Here is a 16281-nt window from a genome sequence, read left to right on the forward strand (position 1 = left end):
TGACATTAGTGAGCACTGTCTTAAGGAGGAAGGGGCTACCCCCAAAGGAGGTGGGAGGATAGGCTTTGCCTCACTGAGAACCTTTAAGCAGAGGCTGGAGGTTTTAGAGGCGATACTTGGTGTACCACACAGAGTGGAGAGAGTGGCCAGGCTGTGTTCTGAGGACCCCTTCCCATGCAGCTCCATTCGGCATCCTGTTGTCCGGAGAGGCACAAGGTGCTGTCGGGTCAGGAGAGTTCCGGCTGGTCAGCATGGGGGCTCAAGTTAGAGTTTAATTCTGGGGGCACTGGATCCCCCAACTTAACTCCTCTAGTAGTGAGGCTGAAGGAGCCTGGAAGGCCCAATCCTCGGTCTACACAATTGCTACTTAATTTACCCTCCCTCCTGTTCCTGGGAAGCACTCTCTCTTTCCCCTCCTCAGCACTCCAAACAGACCCCTTTCCTTTAATGGGCTGCTAATTGGGCAAGCTTCCCTGTTTCTTCATCCCCTGACCCCCAGAGAATGGAAAGACTCATTCGGTGACCCCTGGGCACTCCCCACTCTTGATCTGCCATTCTTCCATTCCCCACTGTGGATTCTGCCCTCCTCTTCTGTCCTTCCCTCCTTCTCTGCCCTCCCCTCAGAGGACTGAGGCTGATCATTAACACGGATGACAGATGGATCCCTGGCCCAGGAGCCATAAAGAGGCAGGCAGTGAGCCCCGGGACAGCACTGGACGGTCTTTCTGTAGGTGAGGAAGGGCCTGCCTCAGCGAGTAGAGGACACAAGCTACTGCTGCCACCATGGACATCACCGTGAGCCCCAGTATCTCTGCCGGGACCCCCGTGCCACCCTCTCCATCAGACCTCATCAACAATGTGGCAGACATCTCAGTTATTGTCATCTACTTTGTTTTGGTCCTGGCAGTGGGGTTATGGGTACGTGGGGTCCTAAACAAAGGATAAGGCAGGGGATTAATGGGGAGATAGGGGCATAGCAGGGCAGAGGCAAGGGGACTGAATTTGGAGCTCTCTCACTCCAATGCTTATCACCTGGAGGACAAGCCCCTTCATCCCTCTGGGCCTAGGTTTCCCTAACTCTAAAATGAAAGGGATAGACTTCTGCCTCTGACATCTCATGTCCTGATGCCCCTCCTATCTGTAACATTCCACGTTCTGAGTTCATCAGATTTGGATACCCTCTGTTCTAAAGTCCCTTCCAGATCTAACATTCTGTCTATTCTTTGACAGTGGAGTTTTAGCAAGTGTGACTGGAGGTGGGAAAATTGAGGCAATGTCATGTTTATTCCAGAGGCAGCTGTCCTTCTCCCCTCCCTCAACAAGGGACAGGACAAGGCATTCAATATGCCAGATCAATGAGGAGAAACAGAAGAAAAAAGGGTCTTGTCTCTAAGTATTCAGCAGGGTAGGGTTAAAAGACCTATACAACAGTCTGATCTTCTGAGTGCAACTCTGTGGGACCTTTTACAAGTCTCTTCCCCTTTTGGAGCCTCAGTTTCCTCGGGGGAAATGGGGGATAATATCTTCTATACCATCTATTTAGCAAGGCTTCTGTAAATCACTGGGCTTCATAGGTGTCTAAGTTTCTCCTTCAGGCCTCAGTTTCCTCTTCTGTAAAATGAAGAAGAGAAACCATGCTCTTCCCAGTGAGATGGGCTGGTCCTAGAAAGTGGTGGGTTCTGTCTCACTGAAAGTCTTCAAATGAAGGTGGAATAACTGCTTAGGATCTTAGATTTATGAATGGACTTGAGCTGTCATCTACTGCAAATCCCTCATTTTACAGATGAGGAAACTGAAGAGGTGAAGTGACTTGACCAGAGTAGTAAATAGTAAGGATCAGAGCTAGGATTTTAACCCAGGTCTCCCAATTGCAAATCTAATGTTCTTTCCACATTAGAGCAGAACTGACTCATCTCTACCACAGATGGATACCAGGAGGATAGGATCTCCAGTCAAAAGGTGCTGCATCCTCATTCTATGGCTCTCAAGCTGCTATGCCACCTTGTATTAATTCACATGATACAGGCACCCTCTCACCTACCTGCACTCAGGTGAAACCCCTCCCCTCCCATCCTCTCATCACCACCTGTCTCAGGCATGCCCCTTCAAAAGTCCCTTGCATACTCCTGTTTGGTCTCTTCCCTCCTCCCATTCTATTGTACATGAACTCCCCTTGATCCCAGACTTCTTCCTGCTGCCCTCCTATCTTCTGGCCTTCACAGAGACCTGGCTCCTCCTCCCTCCCTTCCCCACCTCAAGAGACCCTGCATCTCTGTCATTCCTTCCAGGGGTAGACAAACCTTCTCTGCTTCTCCCAGGAAACTGGTCCTGGAGGAGGAATGGAAATACTCCTTGCTCCCTATCAGCACTTCCAGACCCTCTCTCTGCCACCATCTCTCAGCTACCTTGACTCCTTTGGCATTTATACAAGGAATCCATTCTGTCCATTCAAAGCCTGACCTGCAGTTACCAACTGGCCCCCACGAGTCCAGCATCTAGCTTGAGGTTTTCCTTTCAATGCCACCTCTGCCCTTATACTTGGGGACTTCAACATGCATGTTAATGGTCCTTTGAATAGCCTGGACAGTCTGGTCACCAGCCTTCTCTGCTCCCATGACCTGCTCCTCCACTGCACACAAGACTGTCACAGTATCATAGATGGAGGGTTGGAACAAAGCTTAGAGACCTGTAGAGTTCAACCCCCTTATTGTACACATCAGGAAACTGAAGGTGAGGGAAGTTAAATGATTTGTCCAAAATCACACAATAGTGACCACACTGGTGTGATTACACAAGTGTTCCACTTTCTGAACAATTCTGAAATTCCTTTTTGTGAGACCAGCACCTCCTATATGCATCTCTCTTTATCCATAGCTCCACCTAAATCTATTTCTCATCCTCTCCATTTTATCCAGGCCCTCTGACTGCTTTGGCTTCCCTTTCCTCCCTTTCAATTCCTTTTTTAAAAAATTAATACTTTATTTCCCCCCAATTACATGTAAAAACAATTTTTAACACTGATTAACAATTTTTGTGATCCAAATTATTGTCTTCCCTGCCTTTTCTCTTCCATTCCCCTCATTGAGAAGGCAAGCAATTTGATATCCATTATACATGTGCAGTCATGCAAAATATGTTTCGTGTTAGTCTTGTGAAAAAAAATGTAGACAAAAAACAAGAAAAATAAAGAAAATGTATGCCTTGATTTGCATTCAGATTCCTCCAGTTCTGTCTCTGAAGAGGGAGAGCATTTTTCATTAAAAGTTCTTCAGAATAATCTTGGCCCATTGTGTTGCTGACAATAGCCAAGTTATTCATAGCAGATCATCGTGTAATATTGCTGTTACTGTATACAAAGTTCTCCTGGTTCTACTCATTTTACTTTGCATCAGATCATGTAAATCTTTTCAGGTTTTTCTGAGAGCATCCTGCTCATCGTTTCTTATAGCACAATTGTATTCCATCACAATCATATACAACTTGGTTATCCATTTCCCAATTGATGGACATCCCTTACATTTCAATTCTTTACTATAAGAGCTGCTATAAATATTTATGTGCATCCAGGTCCTTTTCCTTTTTGTTTTTTTATCTCTTTGGGATATAGACCTAGTAGTTGTATTGCTTGGTCAAAGGGTACACTCAGTTCCAAATTGTTCTTCAAAATGGTTTTATCACTTCACCAATGGTGCATTAGGGTCTCAATTTTCCCACATTCTCTCCAACATTTGTCATTTTACTTTCCTGTGATGTAAGTCAGTCTGAAAGTTGTGGGTGGAATCTCAGAGTTGTTTTAATTTACATTTCTCTAATCAACAGTGATTTAGAACATTTTTCATATGATTATAGATAGCTTTGATTACTTTGTCTGAAAACTGCCTGTTCATATTCTTCAGTCATTTATCAATTGAGGAATGACTCTTATTTCTATAAATTTGACTCAGTTCTCTATATTTGAGAAACGAAGTCTTTATCAGGAAATCTACTGTAAAATTTCTTTCTTAGTTATGATGACGATGTCTTTCTCTCCATCATATTTCCCCATTTATTCTACCCTCTCTTTCATTCTGTCCATTCTCAAAAGTGTTTTGTTTCTGACTTACCTTCTACAATCTTCACTCCCTTCTATCAGCTCTTCCCTCTTATCCCTTTGCACTCTTACTTTTCTGTATGGTGAGATAGATTTATATACCCAACCTAGTGTGTATGTTACTTTCTCTTAAAGCCAATTCCCATTAGAATAGGGCATTCTTGCTCCCTTCCCCCACCTTCCCCTCCCCTGTAAAAGCTCTGTTGTACTTCTTTAATTTGAGATAAATAAAGAGGTACAAAAGAGCTTTTACAGGGGAGGGGAAGATGGAGGAAGGGGCAATTCTTGTAATACTTGAAATTCCAAACCGAAGACTTTCTATTTCATTCTAGTGGTAATAAGGACTGAGCCACCCAGGTAGAAGTCAGACGTCTTTCTGACAACCTCAAGGGCAATCAGTCTACTTAATTTAGCTTCACATTTGATCATCTGAATTTTTGGCAGAAACAAAGGGCTTCTTTCAAGGCCATAGCCCTTTTAACAATGTAAATAACTGAAACCTGTTTGAAGAGAAAGGAGACCAGAGTTGGGAAGGGAAGCTGCGCTGAATGACTCCTTCTGAGACTTAAGATTCAGTGATTCTAGGTTTTTGAATGGAGCCATACTAGGATAGAGTGCAGGTCCTGGAATCACAAGGACCTGAGTTCAAATCTGATCACAGATGCTCACTAGCTGTGTGGACCTGGGTAAGTCATTTAACACTGCTTGCCTCAGTTTTCTCATCTGTAAAATGATCTGGGAAAGGAAATTGCAAACCACTCCAGTATCTTTGCCAAGAAAACCCCAAATACGGTTATGAAAGGTCAGACAGGAGTAATTGGTCAAACCAAATACACTGAGATTTGTTCATAGCACAACATGACTGCATGTTGATGAGAAGAATCTCCCTTTGCTTTTTTTGGGGGGTCACCTCTCAGTAGTCTGTGTGCTGACTCTCTTGTGTCTTCAGCTCTCATATCTTGTCCTATTCTATCCCTTTGTACCCAGGCCATGCTAAATACCAATAGAGCAACAGTGGGAGGCTTCTTCCTGGCTGGCAGGGACATGGTGTGGTGGCCCGTGAGTATTTCCCACTCTATTCCCTTGTTATTTATTTGAACAGTGGCTTTCTATGCCCTCTCCCAAGCTGCAAACTTAGGAAGACCAGCTCAGATGTGAAATAAAAGAGAGGAGAAAGACTGAGTTTCCTTTGGACCTCACACAGAGCTCAACTCACTTCTCTTTATTGTACTTGTTTAGAATGTAAGTGAGGTGCGGGGAAAAGGAGAAAGAATATTTCCCAGTGACCAGGAGAGGAATAAAGGTGGCAAAGAGGGGGATGTGGTTGAGAGAGAGGCTCAGTGAGGATTCCATTGGGTTCCAGGTCTCTACTCTGCCCCTTCTTCAGTGTTATTATATTTATTTGTCCAGGATTTTTTCAGCACCCCTCAGGAACTTGAGTAAGATGATGAATAAAAAAGTCATATGACAGCTTAGTAGACTAAGAAATAGAGGCAGGTAGCAGACTGGCCATTGCAGAAAGGAGTCTGCTATTATGGTAGAAGAGAAGGAGCCAAACCATCAGGCATCATTAATAGCCCCAAGAAAAGATGGGCTTGAATCTCAGCTCTGCTACTGCCTAGTTGTGTGTCCTAGGGCAAGAGCCCTCCCCTCTCTGGGCCTCAGTTTTCTCCTCTGTAAAATGAGGCAGTTGGATTAGATATTCCCAAAGGTTCCTTCCAGTGCTCGAGTCTATGATCTCTCATTCCTGTAAAAGTCTCTGATGATTTCACAGTCTGATAACACCATGTTCTTCCTTTGATTTCCAGATTGGTGCCTCTCTCTTTGCCAGTAACGTTGGCAGTGCCAGTTTTGTGGGCCTGGCTGGGACTGGTGCAGCCTCAGGAATTGCAGTTGCTGTGCTTGAGTCAAATGTAGGTGATGCATCCATCACGTCTCCCTCCCTCCCTCTCTCTCTCTCTCTCTCTCTCTCTCTCTCTCTCTCTCTCTCTCTCTCTCTCTCTCTCTCTCTCTCTCTCTCTCTCTGTCTCTCTCTCTCTCTCTCTCTCTCTCTCTCTCTCTCTCTCTCCTCTCTCTCCTCTCTTTCTCTCTCTCTCTCTCTCTCTCTCTCTCTCTCTCTCTCTCTCTCTCTCTCTCTCTCCCTCTCTCTCTCTCTCAATTAGGTGTTATTTTAATAGCAATAATCTTTAATTTCATAACACCATTAAGACTTACAAAACACTTTGACTCATCAACCCTCTGAGATAGGCTGTATAAGTATTATTATTCCCATTTTAGAGATATTGTTGTGTTCTCCAATCATTATGTCTGACTCTTCATGCCCTATGCTCATAATACTCCAGGTCCGCTATTGTCTGTAATCTCCTGAAGTCTATCCAAGCTCATGTTCATTGTTTCCATGACACTGTCTATCCGCCTCATCTTCTGCTGTCCCCTTTCTCTTCTGCCTTCAATCTTTTCCAACATTAAGGTCTTTTCCAATGAGTCCCATCTTTTCATTATGTGGCCAAAGTGTTTGGTGCTTTTCTCTTAAGCCTACCCCAACATACAGAGAGTTCCTTCTTAGCCTAAGGGAATCCATTCAGCCAGTCAGTCAACAAGCATGTAATAGGGCTTTACTGTGTCCCAGGCACTGTGCTGATCACTGAAGTTTCAAGGAACTTATTGTATTATGAGGAGATAACAGGTAGCTGACTAGATCCATCCAAAATACATAGTGAGTAGATGGAAGGTAATTACAGAGAGGATGGCGCTAGTGAGGGTGGTGGAAATGTGGGAGGGAGGAGGCCCATGGGAAGCCTCCTAGAGACAGTGAGACTTTAGCTAAGCCTTGGAGGAAGTCACAGAAGCTCAGAGCTGGGGATGAGAAAGTAGAGAGTTTCTGGCATGGGGGACAAGCCAGTGAAAATGCCTAGAGCTGGGGAGTGGGGTGTTTCGTGTGACACTGGGCCTGTTTCTTCTACTGTAAAAGGAGGGAGGTGGACCATGTGACCTCTGAAGTTCCTAATAGCTCTTCTTTAAAAATGACCTTCTTTTTTTAAACGATATATTTTTTCTTACAGCATCATCATCTTCCAGTATATTTCACCTCATTCCCTCCTCCCCTGAACTAGCCATCCTCCCCCACCCCCATAATTAAGAATAAGAGGAGAAAATGCTCAGCAAAGCCAAACAACATATCAGCTAATCTGACAGTGTATGCCGTGTTCCTCACCCATAGTACCCCACCTCTTCATTCTCCTATTTGTTTTTGGGGACCAAGGTTGGCCATGTCACCACATTCAGTTGGGATTTTTGTTGTTTTTCCTGTGGGTCTATGATCATCAGGCTTCAAATCCAGTTCTCTCTTCCCTACCTTAGAGCTGCTTCAGTCTGAGGAGCTTCATCCTTTTGGCTTATGGGAGTGACACTGGGCTTTAATCCTTCTGGGCCTCAGTTTCTTCATTTGTAAAATGAGAGAATTGCACTAGATGAACTCAGAAATGCCTTCCAGCTTCAAATCCCTGATGTTATGAGCCAACATTTACAACTGTGGGCAAGACTTTTCTACTCTCTGTGCCTCAGTTTCCTCATCTGTAAAAATGAAAAGCTTGGACTCAGTGGCCTCAAGGGACCTTTCCAGCTTTGCAGAGTCAGAAACAGGATTGATAAAAGGAAAAACTTCCAAATAATGAGAATTGTCCAGAAGTGGGTCATTCTGCCTTGGGAGGTAGTAAACACGCCCCCCTCCCCCCCCCCACCGAGGTCTCTAAGTAGAGGCTGAAAGGGCCATTTGCTAGCAATGTTGGAGCAGTGATTCTTGTTCAGGTCTGGATTAGGGCAGAGTTTTCTGAAGTCTCTTTCATTTGACATCCCAGAATTCTGAGTCATCTATGCATCTACCACCCCAAACTCACATGTCCTCTTCCATTCTCATAAACCTCCCTCTGGACCCTGATCTCAGGGAAATGTCGCTATTGAAAGAATCTGATAAACTAACTCACACTAAGGTGCTGACATCTGATCACTTCTAGACTGTTTTAGCTGGATGGCATTAGTTTCCAATCATCTTATTTATTCAACTAGCATTTTCAAAAACACCTACTATGTACCAGGCACTGTGTTTAGGTGCTGTACACATAGAAACAGGATGAAAACTGCCCCTGTCTTCAGAGAGGGTACATTCTACAGGGGGAAACAACACACTCAGATACAAGGAAATACAAATTAATTTTAGGGGGCATCACAGCTGGGGGAGGGAGGAACTGGGCAGGAGGTAGCATTGACCTGAGTAATGAAGCATCCTAGGAATCATCCTTCAGAGGCAGAGGTGAAGAGGAAGAGCATTCCAGGGATGGAGAAGGACTTGTGAAAGGAGAGAGATGGAACATGGAACATGGGCATGAGATGCAGCAAGTCAGCTAGTATGGTGGGAGAGACAAGGAATCTGAGGCAGAGAGAGAAAAAGTGACTCACTGAGGTCACCCAGGCAGTATCAGGCAGGATGTGCACCCAGGGCTCCTGATTCTACATCCAGGGTTCTGTCTATGACATCAAGTTGTACTTAAGTTATTCAACCTGGAAGGGACCTTAGAGATCTTTCTTTTAAATTTTTATTTTTTCCCAATTTTATTAATTTATTGATTTATTAACAGTCACTTCCATATGCTTTTGAGCTGAAAATTTTTCTCCCCCTTCCTCCCCACCACCCTCCCCAAGATGGTGCACAATCTGATATAAGTTTTACATTTACATTCCTATTAAACATATTTTCACATTAGTGAGGTTGTAAGTAAAAATTAAAACCAATAGGAGGAACCATCAGAAAGATGAAACAAAACTCAACAGAAGGTAAAAGTAAGTGAGAGCGATTCGACTTTCTTTGGATGTGGACAGCATTTTCCATCCCGAGGCCTCTGGAGATGTCTTAGATCCTCGTAATGCTGAGAAAGTCTCAGTTTAACAATCTTAGTCATTGCATAATGTGGCTGTTATTATGTACAAAGTCCTCTTGGTTCTGCTCACTTCATTCAGTATCAGACCATATAGGTCTTTCCAGGTTTTTCTGAAGTCAGCCTGTTCATCATCTCTTACAGCACAATAGTATTCCATTACATTCATATACCACAACTTGCTCAGCCATTCCCCAATTGATGGGCATCCTCTCAATTTCCAATTCTTTGCCACCACAAAAAGAGCTGCTATGGATATTTTTGTACATGTGGGTCCTTTTCCCATTTGTTTGATGTCTTTGGGATATAGCCCTAGAAGTGCTGTTGCTGGATCAAAGGGTATGCACATTTTTGTAGCCCTTTGGGCATAGTTCCAAATTGTTTTCCAGAATGGTTGGATCATTTCACAATTCCACCAACAATGCATTAGTGTTCATTTTTGCTGGGTAATTGATCCTTGGCTGCATTCCAAGCTCCTTTGCCTTATGGAATATCATGTCCCACACCCTGCAGTCTTTTAATGTAGAAGCTGCAAGGTCCTGCGTAATCCTGACTGTGGTTCCATGATATTTAAATTGTTTCTTTCTGGCTGCTTGCAGCTGCTATTATATTCCTTGGCATTCTCAATTTGGGATCTCTTTCAGGAGGTGGCCGGTGGATTCTTTCTATGGTTATTTTCCCTTCTGGTTCTAGGACTTCAGGGCAGTTTTCCTTTATGATTTCCTGAAAGATACTGTCCAGGCTCTTTTTTTCATCATAATTTTCAGGTAGTCCAATAATTTTTAAATTGTCTCTCCTGAATCAATTTTCCAGGTCGGTTGTTTTACCGATGAGGTATTTTACATTTTCACCTATTTTTTCATTTTTTTGTTTCTGTTTGACTGATTCTTGCTCTCTCATAGAGATATTAGTTTCCGTTTGTCCAATTCTAGTTTTTAACAGATTGTTTTCTTCTGTTAGTTTTTGTACTTCCTTCTTCAATTGGCCAATTGTGGTTTTTAGGGACTCGTTTTCTTCAGTGTATTTTTTTTTCCAATTGGCCAATTGTATTTTTGAAGGACTCTTCTACCTCTCTCATTTGACTTTTAAAATCCTTCTTGAGCTCTTCTAAGAAGGCTTTTTGGGCTTCAGACCAGTTCATATTCCTTTTTGTTGTTGCAGATGTGGGTTTGTTGACGATGTTGTCCTCCTCAGAATTTCTGTCTTGATCTTCACTCTTCTCATAATATGAATCTATGGCACATTTCTTTTTACTCATGGTGTTTCTTTACTCCCTGGCCTTTAAAGAGATTGAGTTCTCCTGCTGGGAATCAGAGGGCACTGGCCCAAGCTTCTTGTGTTGGGAGCCTAGGTCTTGATCATTGGCTTTGTGTGCTGGGGCCTCTTATGTTGGCAATTGGAGGCTGTAGGTTTCTGGCAGCCTACCTCGTGTTGGGCTGGAATCAGCAAGGCTGGAACTTTCAGGCAATTCTAGGTTGCCTGTGTTTCCTTTCCTTTAGCTTTCTTCAGCTCCTTTTAGATGGGTGCTGCAGGGTGTTTATCTGCCTGGGGCCCCCTGCAGTGTTGTCTCCCTTGTTTCTGCTAATGCACTGGGAGATTCCTTCGCGGCAGAGTGCGGAGGCACCTGGTGGTTTTCTGAGCTGGTTTCCACCGGTTCTCCCTACTCTCCCTGAGGCACTCGGAGGTCCAGGTATTGGTGTTTGCCTGTTCCACCACCTGGGCTTCAGGATTTCTTCAAAACTGGAGGCTGCAGGGCTCCGACAGCTCACCTGGTGTTGGGCTGGAACCAGCAAGGCTGGGGCTATAGGAAGCCTTTAGGTTGTTTTCTTCACCTCCCTTTTTTGCTGAGGCACTGGGAGACCAGTTTGCTGGGCTGCTGCGCTGCTGCTCCTCGTCTTTCTTCTAGTTCAGCTGTTCCAGGGTTTTTTTCTGGGATGATATTTTCTGGGTTTTCAGAGGTTGATAGGGGAGAGTGAGAGTGGCTACCTTTTCACTCTGTCATCTCGGCTCCCCCCTTAGAGATCTTCTAGTCCAGAGGTTCCCAAACTTATTTGGCCTACTGACCCCTTTTCAAATGAAAAATTGTTCACTGTCCCCCTGGAAATCTCCTTCCTTTACCCCTTTAACTTTTTAAAAAATTTGGGTCATTTCAAAAAAACATAAAATATATTTTAAATTTAATAATTTGTTAAATTTGTGTTTTTTCCTGCATTGAAAATTTGAAAACATATTGCATCATGTAAACATATAGTGTGCATTGTATTCAATTCATTATATGCACATATTCCTGCCAATGCATGCAGGACTTTCCATTAATGTGTGACACACTTGTATACCAGCACTTGCTTAAGACCTGTCAGTGGACTTGACCACTGATTGGTTATAACTTGCATTTTGTTTGTTGATTTTTAAAATAATGTAATCACTGTGACTTTAACCCTGTTACACAACAGATGAAACACGTACAAATGGTTTTTCAAAAATTCCTTCTCTTCTCTTCTTTCCTTATACTTCCATCAGTCCCTTATTTTTATTCAATGCTCCCCAATTGCATCTGAGGCTGCTACCACCCCCCTGGATCATTCCAGTGCCCCCCCCAGGAGCAATATTGCCCACTTTGGGAATCTATGAATTTGGTCCAATCCTCTCCTTTCACAGAACAGCATACTGAGACCCAGAGAAAGTGAAGGACTAGACCAAGGTCTAATATGTTCCTCTAAGCAGAGATAGTTTGCATTTTAATAGAGGAGCCTTTGTTGTTCAGTTATTTTTCAAATCTATCCAGGTCTTCATGACCCATTTAGGGTTTTCTTCACAAAGATACAGGAATAGTTGGTCATTTCCTCCTCCAGCTCATTTTAGAAATGATGGAACTGAGGCACATGTCTATTAAATGTCTGAGGCAGGATTTGAACTCATAAGGAGGATGCATCTTCCTGATTTCAAGCCCAGTGTTCTATCTACTGTGCCACCTAGCTGCCCCAGGGGAGTCTGAAAGACTCACTCTTAAAGATTAAAAATGTCATATTCAAAGGAGTGACTTTCTCAAGGTGGGGCCCATGTTGGCCTCATTGATGAAGGCTGATAGAGAGTTCTTTCTCAGCAGCCATATTTCCCAGTGTCCCTTTAAATCATACCATGTGGGTGCCAGGTGAATAGAGGGGAGAAGCCCAGGCTCTTGGGGAAGGACGCGTTGGCTGGGCAGGACCAGTGAGAAGAGGAGCCTGACTCCCATGCGATCTCTTCTGGGCTTCTTGCAGGGTTTGTTATTGCTGCTGGTCCTCGGCTGGATCTTTGTCCCCATTTACATCAAGGCTGGGGTGAGTGAGTACCCAAATCCTGCATCATCAGTTCTCCACACCACACACTTGAAAGGCTATTTGTTCATCTTTATATAACGCTTCCAAATTTCCAGATCTCTTTAGTTACAACAACACTGGAAGATGCATTACACGTGAAGTTTTATTTTATCTTCTTAATTTCATAAATGAGGAAACTGAGGCTCAGCGAGGTCAAATTACTTACCCAAAGTCACGTGAGAGGCAGGATTTCAACTATGATTCTTGGCTCCAAATCCTATCTTGAGATAGTGCCTTCCCACTCTAGCATCAGGGGAATGACATTAGCTGGATTAATGGCACAATGCTTCAGAAAGGTCCCTATTCCCCAAATCCCACATCCTAATGTTCCCATGATGTTTTGTGATGCAGCGTGACTCTTGTTTCTTCCTACCTGGGCAGGTGGTGACCGTGCCTGAGTATTTGATAAGGTGGTTTGGAGGGAAAAGGATTCAGATCTTTTTCTCTGCCCTTTCCCTGTTCTCATGTATAGTGACAAGTATCTCGGTAAGTCCATCTTACCCTTGCATTTTAGTAGAATGTAAGTTCCCTGAGGGAAGGTGCTGACTCCTTTCAGTCTCTTTCTCTCCATTGCTTAGCACAGTTCCTGGCACAGAGTATGTGCTTGGTAAATGTTTATTGAATTGAATTTGGGGGCTGCTACAAATGTAGAAAGCCTGGTGCAAGAGAGCTGGGAGCTATCTATCTTGAAGATGTGGTCTGGCATGTAAGCTTAATAGAAAGAAGAATGCTAGTATGAGGAAGGAGGAGCTGTCTTTTGTGCTAGAACAGAAAATCAGGGGTCTGACTTGTTGATGGATTGGATAATTGAACCTGGTGGGTTCTGTGATCTCTCACAGTGTGGGCAGCCCCCAAGATAGCACCGAGGTGTTAGCACTGAGGCTAGGAAAACAGTAGAGCTGGCTGCAGGTGAACAGTATGTTGACCCTTTCAAGGGTCTGTGGGTCTGTAACTGGCACATTTAAGGAGGAAGAGCTACTGATTACTGCTGGTGGTTTGGTAGGCTGGCCAACACCTTTTTGTCTTTCAGTGGATTCCATTGGTTTGGGAGGAAAAATCATGGGACCATAGAATTATATAATTTTGGAAGGTACCATAGATATCATTTGGCCCAGTCTACCCATTTTACAAATAGGGAAACTGAGGACTAGAAAGGCTCAGAGACTTGCCCAAAGTTACACAAGCAGCAAGTAACACAGTTAGGATTTGAATTCATGTGCCCAGACACAAATTCCAGGGCTCTTCCCACTAAACAACACTGCCCTCTGAGGGCTCCAGGAGAACTCTGTTGGATTTATCGAACCCATTATGTGGGTTTCCCAGAATAGTCTCTCACGTACCCTTCCAGGTCAAAAATGTTATGATTCCTGGCAAACTATCTTCTTTATCTGTTTCTAATGTCAAGTTCCCAGGCCATGTATATGTCTCACTCTTCTCAAGAAAAATGACTGGTCTAGACTTTGGCTGTCTAGCTATGTCAGGCTGCCCATGACCAAGCCACAGCCTGAAGGCGTCATGTTTCCCAAACCCAATAAGCCCTTACTTCCAAAGCAAGATGTATGAACTTGGGCCAGTCCTTTCTTCTCCTTATACTTCAGTTTCTCCCTGTCAAATAAGCAGGTTGAAGTAGATCAGCAATTCTCAAAGTGTAGTCTGGATACCCCTGCGTGTTCCTAAAGACCCATAAAGGAAGTCCTTGAAGTCAAAACTATTTTCATTAAATCAGCTAGATGGCACAGTGTAAAGCATAGACCTGGAGTCTGTAAACCCCTTTGGGGTTTTCTTGGCAGAGATACTGAAGTGGTTTGCCATTTCCTTCTCCAGCTCATTTTATAGATAAGGAAACTGAGGCAGCCAGGGTGAAGTGACACATCCAGGAAGTGTCTGAGGCCAAATTTGAATACAGTTCTCCTGATTCCAGGGCCAGCTGTCTATGCCACCTAGCTGCCCTTGTTTGCCCTATAATATGTACTGAATAAATTCTTCTTCCCTGCATAATGACAAGATGTTTCCATTGTTAGCATGATAAATGTCAATAAACATAAGCCCCATAAACAAAAGCTGTTTGCGAAGTTCTCAGTAATTTTGAAGAGTGCAAATTGTCCTGAGACCAAAGTTTGAGAATTGTTTGTCCAGGTTATATCTAAGGTCTCTTTTAGTTCAGACATCCTATCTTGTGTTTCTAAGCACTGCACCACACACAACTGGGGGCAAAGTTGGAATGTCAGGAGTTTCCACAAATAATAAGACCCAGCTTTTGCCCTCAGGCAGCTTTCAGTCTAGTGAGGAAGATAGGACTAAGGTCCCTTTCAGCTCTGACAGTCTATGAGTCTGTAAATGCCTAAACACACGGTCTAGACTGGAAGGGGAGACCCAAATAATAACGAAGGCTTCTTGGAGGATGAACTGTCCAGCAGAAGAGTTTTGATTTTCTCTCCTAGACTGGAAATAAGTGTCGGAAGTTGTAAAGAGAGAGACAGATTTTGGCTATGTCAGGAAAAACATCCTAATAGATCTGTCCAAAAGTGGAATGGATATCCTTGCCCCTCAGATTCCCTATCAAGGCTTAGCTCAGTTGTCACCTCCTTCACAAAGTTTTCCTTGATTTCTCCCTCAAATATTCCCAGTATACTTTGCCTGGATCTCCTGTTTGTCCCCAACTCAAATTATGCTTGTGTTCATGGCCTGCCTCCCCAGCTAGACTGAAGATGGGACCTCTTTCATTTTGGTTTTTGGATCCCAAGAGCTGAACACATGGTAGGTGCTTAACAAATGTTCAATAAGTTGAATAGAAAAATGAGTTCTTTGTCCCTGGAGGTCTTGGAACAGAACCTGAATAACTACTTGCTGGAGCTGTCATAGTGGGGATCCTTGGTCAGTACAGGTGAGTCAATCAACATGCATTTATTAAGTGCCTACTATGTGCCAGGTATTGGTAAGTCCAAGTTGGAGTAGACAGCCTCTGAGGTCCTTTCCAACTGCAGGAGCCTGTGTTTCTGTGGCTGAGGAGGTAGCAGGCTCTCTGTCCTTTCCCTTGGTTAGACCTGGGGTACTGTGTTCAGTTCTTATTACCATAATTTATGAAAGACTTCAATAAGCTGGAAAGTGTCCAGAGGAGGATAAGCAGTGTGAGGACAGTTAAAAAGATCATAGGGCTGGGAATGTCTCTGAAGGGAAAATCAAAAAGATTTATGGGAGATGTGGCATCTAAGCTAACTGTTGATAGGGAATATGAGAGGCAAGGCAACCCATTACACTTTGGGACACCTTTGGTTATTAGGAAGCTTTTCCTTACATTGACCCAAAATTTGGCCTTCTTTACAACCTCTAGCATTTCATTCCAGCCAAGTGGAAGAAATCAGATCCCTCCTCCTCAGTAACTTCATTTGGCACGGAGGTCTCTTCTTGACTGAGCAAACAACTGCATAGACCACATGTCTGGGCATTTCTAGACTAATAGAATGTCAGAGCTGAAAGGCCATCTGGCACAATCTGCTCATTTTACAGATGGGGAAACAGAGGTCCAGAGAGGCCAAATGACTTCCTCTTTGTCCCACAGCTAGTCAGAGCTCAAGGGATTTTGGAGGCCATCTATTTCAATCTTCTTGCTTTACAAAAGAGCAATGTAATATTACAGGGTAAGAAGGCAGAAATAGCAGAGTCAGGACACCGTAGGGAAGTGATAGCCTCAGTCACAGGCATCCCGGGTAGGTGCTGGGCACTCGGGCCACAGAGACAGAAATGAAGCAGTGCCCTCCCTCACAGAACTTAGATTCTATCAGAAGAAATAATGAGTACATTCATTTGACAGCCAGAAGAAGCATTAGCCTTGTTCAGCTTGGCCCAGTGGGCAGAAGAAGGAAGAATGGGAGGAAGTTACAGAGAGGCAGATGCTGGTGTG

The 16281-nt window shown here is 43.8% G+C and overlaps 1 protein-coding gene across 1 annotated transcript in view; it reads left to right on the plus strand.

Moving 5' to 3' along the window:
• The first annotated feature begins 783 nt into the window (after nucleotides 1-783).
• The window catches only part of LOC110215264 (solute carrier family 5 member 4-like), a 44155-nt gene continuing 28657 nt past the window's right edge, over nucleotides 784-16281 (plus strand). Inside the window, 5 exon segments of the mRNA XM_020996603.1 lie at nucleotides 784-918; nucleotides 5078-5149; nucleotides 5899-6003; nucleotides 12282-12341; nucleotides 12762-12866. Coding sequence (XP_020852262.1) covers nucleotides 784-918; nucleotides 5078-5149; nucleotides 5899-6003; nucleotides 12282-12341; nucleotides 12762-12866 — 477 coding nt within the window.

This window comes from Phascolarctos cinereus, unplaced genomic scaffold (genome assembly GCF_003287225.1).
Source record: "Phascolarctos cinereus isolate Bilbo 61053 unplaced genomic scaffold, phaCin_HiC Scaffold_4;HRSCAF=312, whole genome shotgun sequence".
NCBI classification, from domain to species: domain Eukaryota; kingdom Metazoa; phylum Chordata; class Mammalia; order Diprotodontia; family Phascolarctidae; genus Phascolarctos; species Phascolarctos cinereus.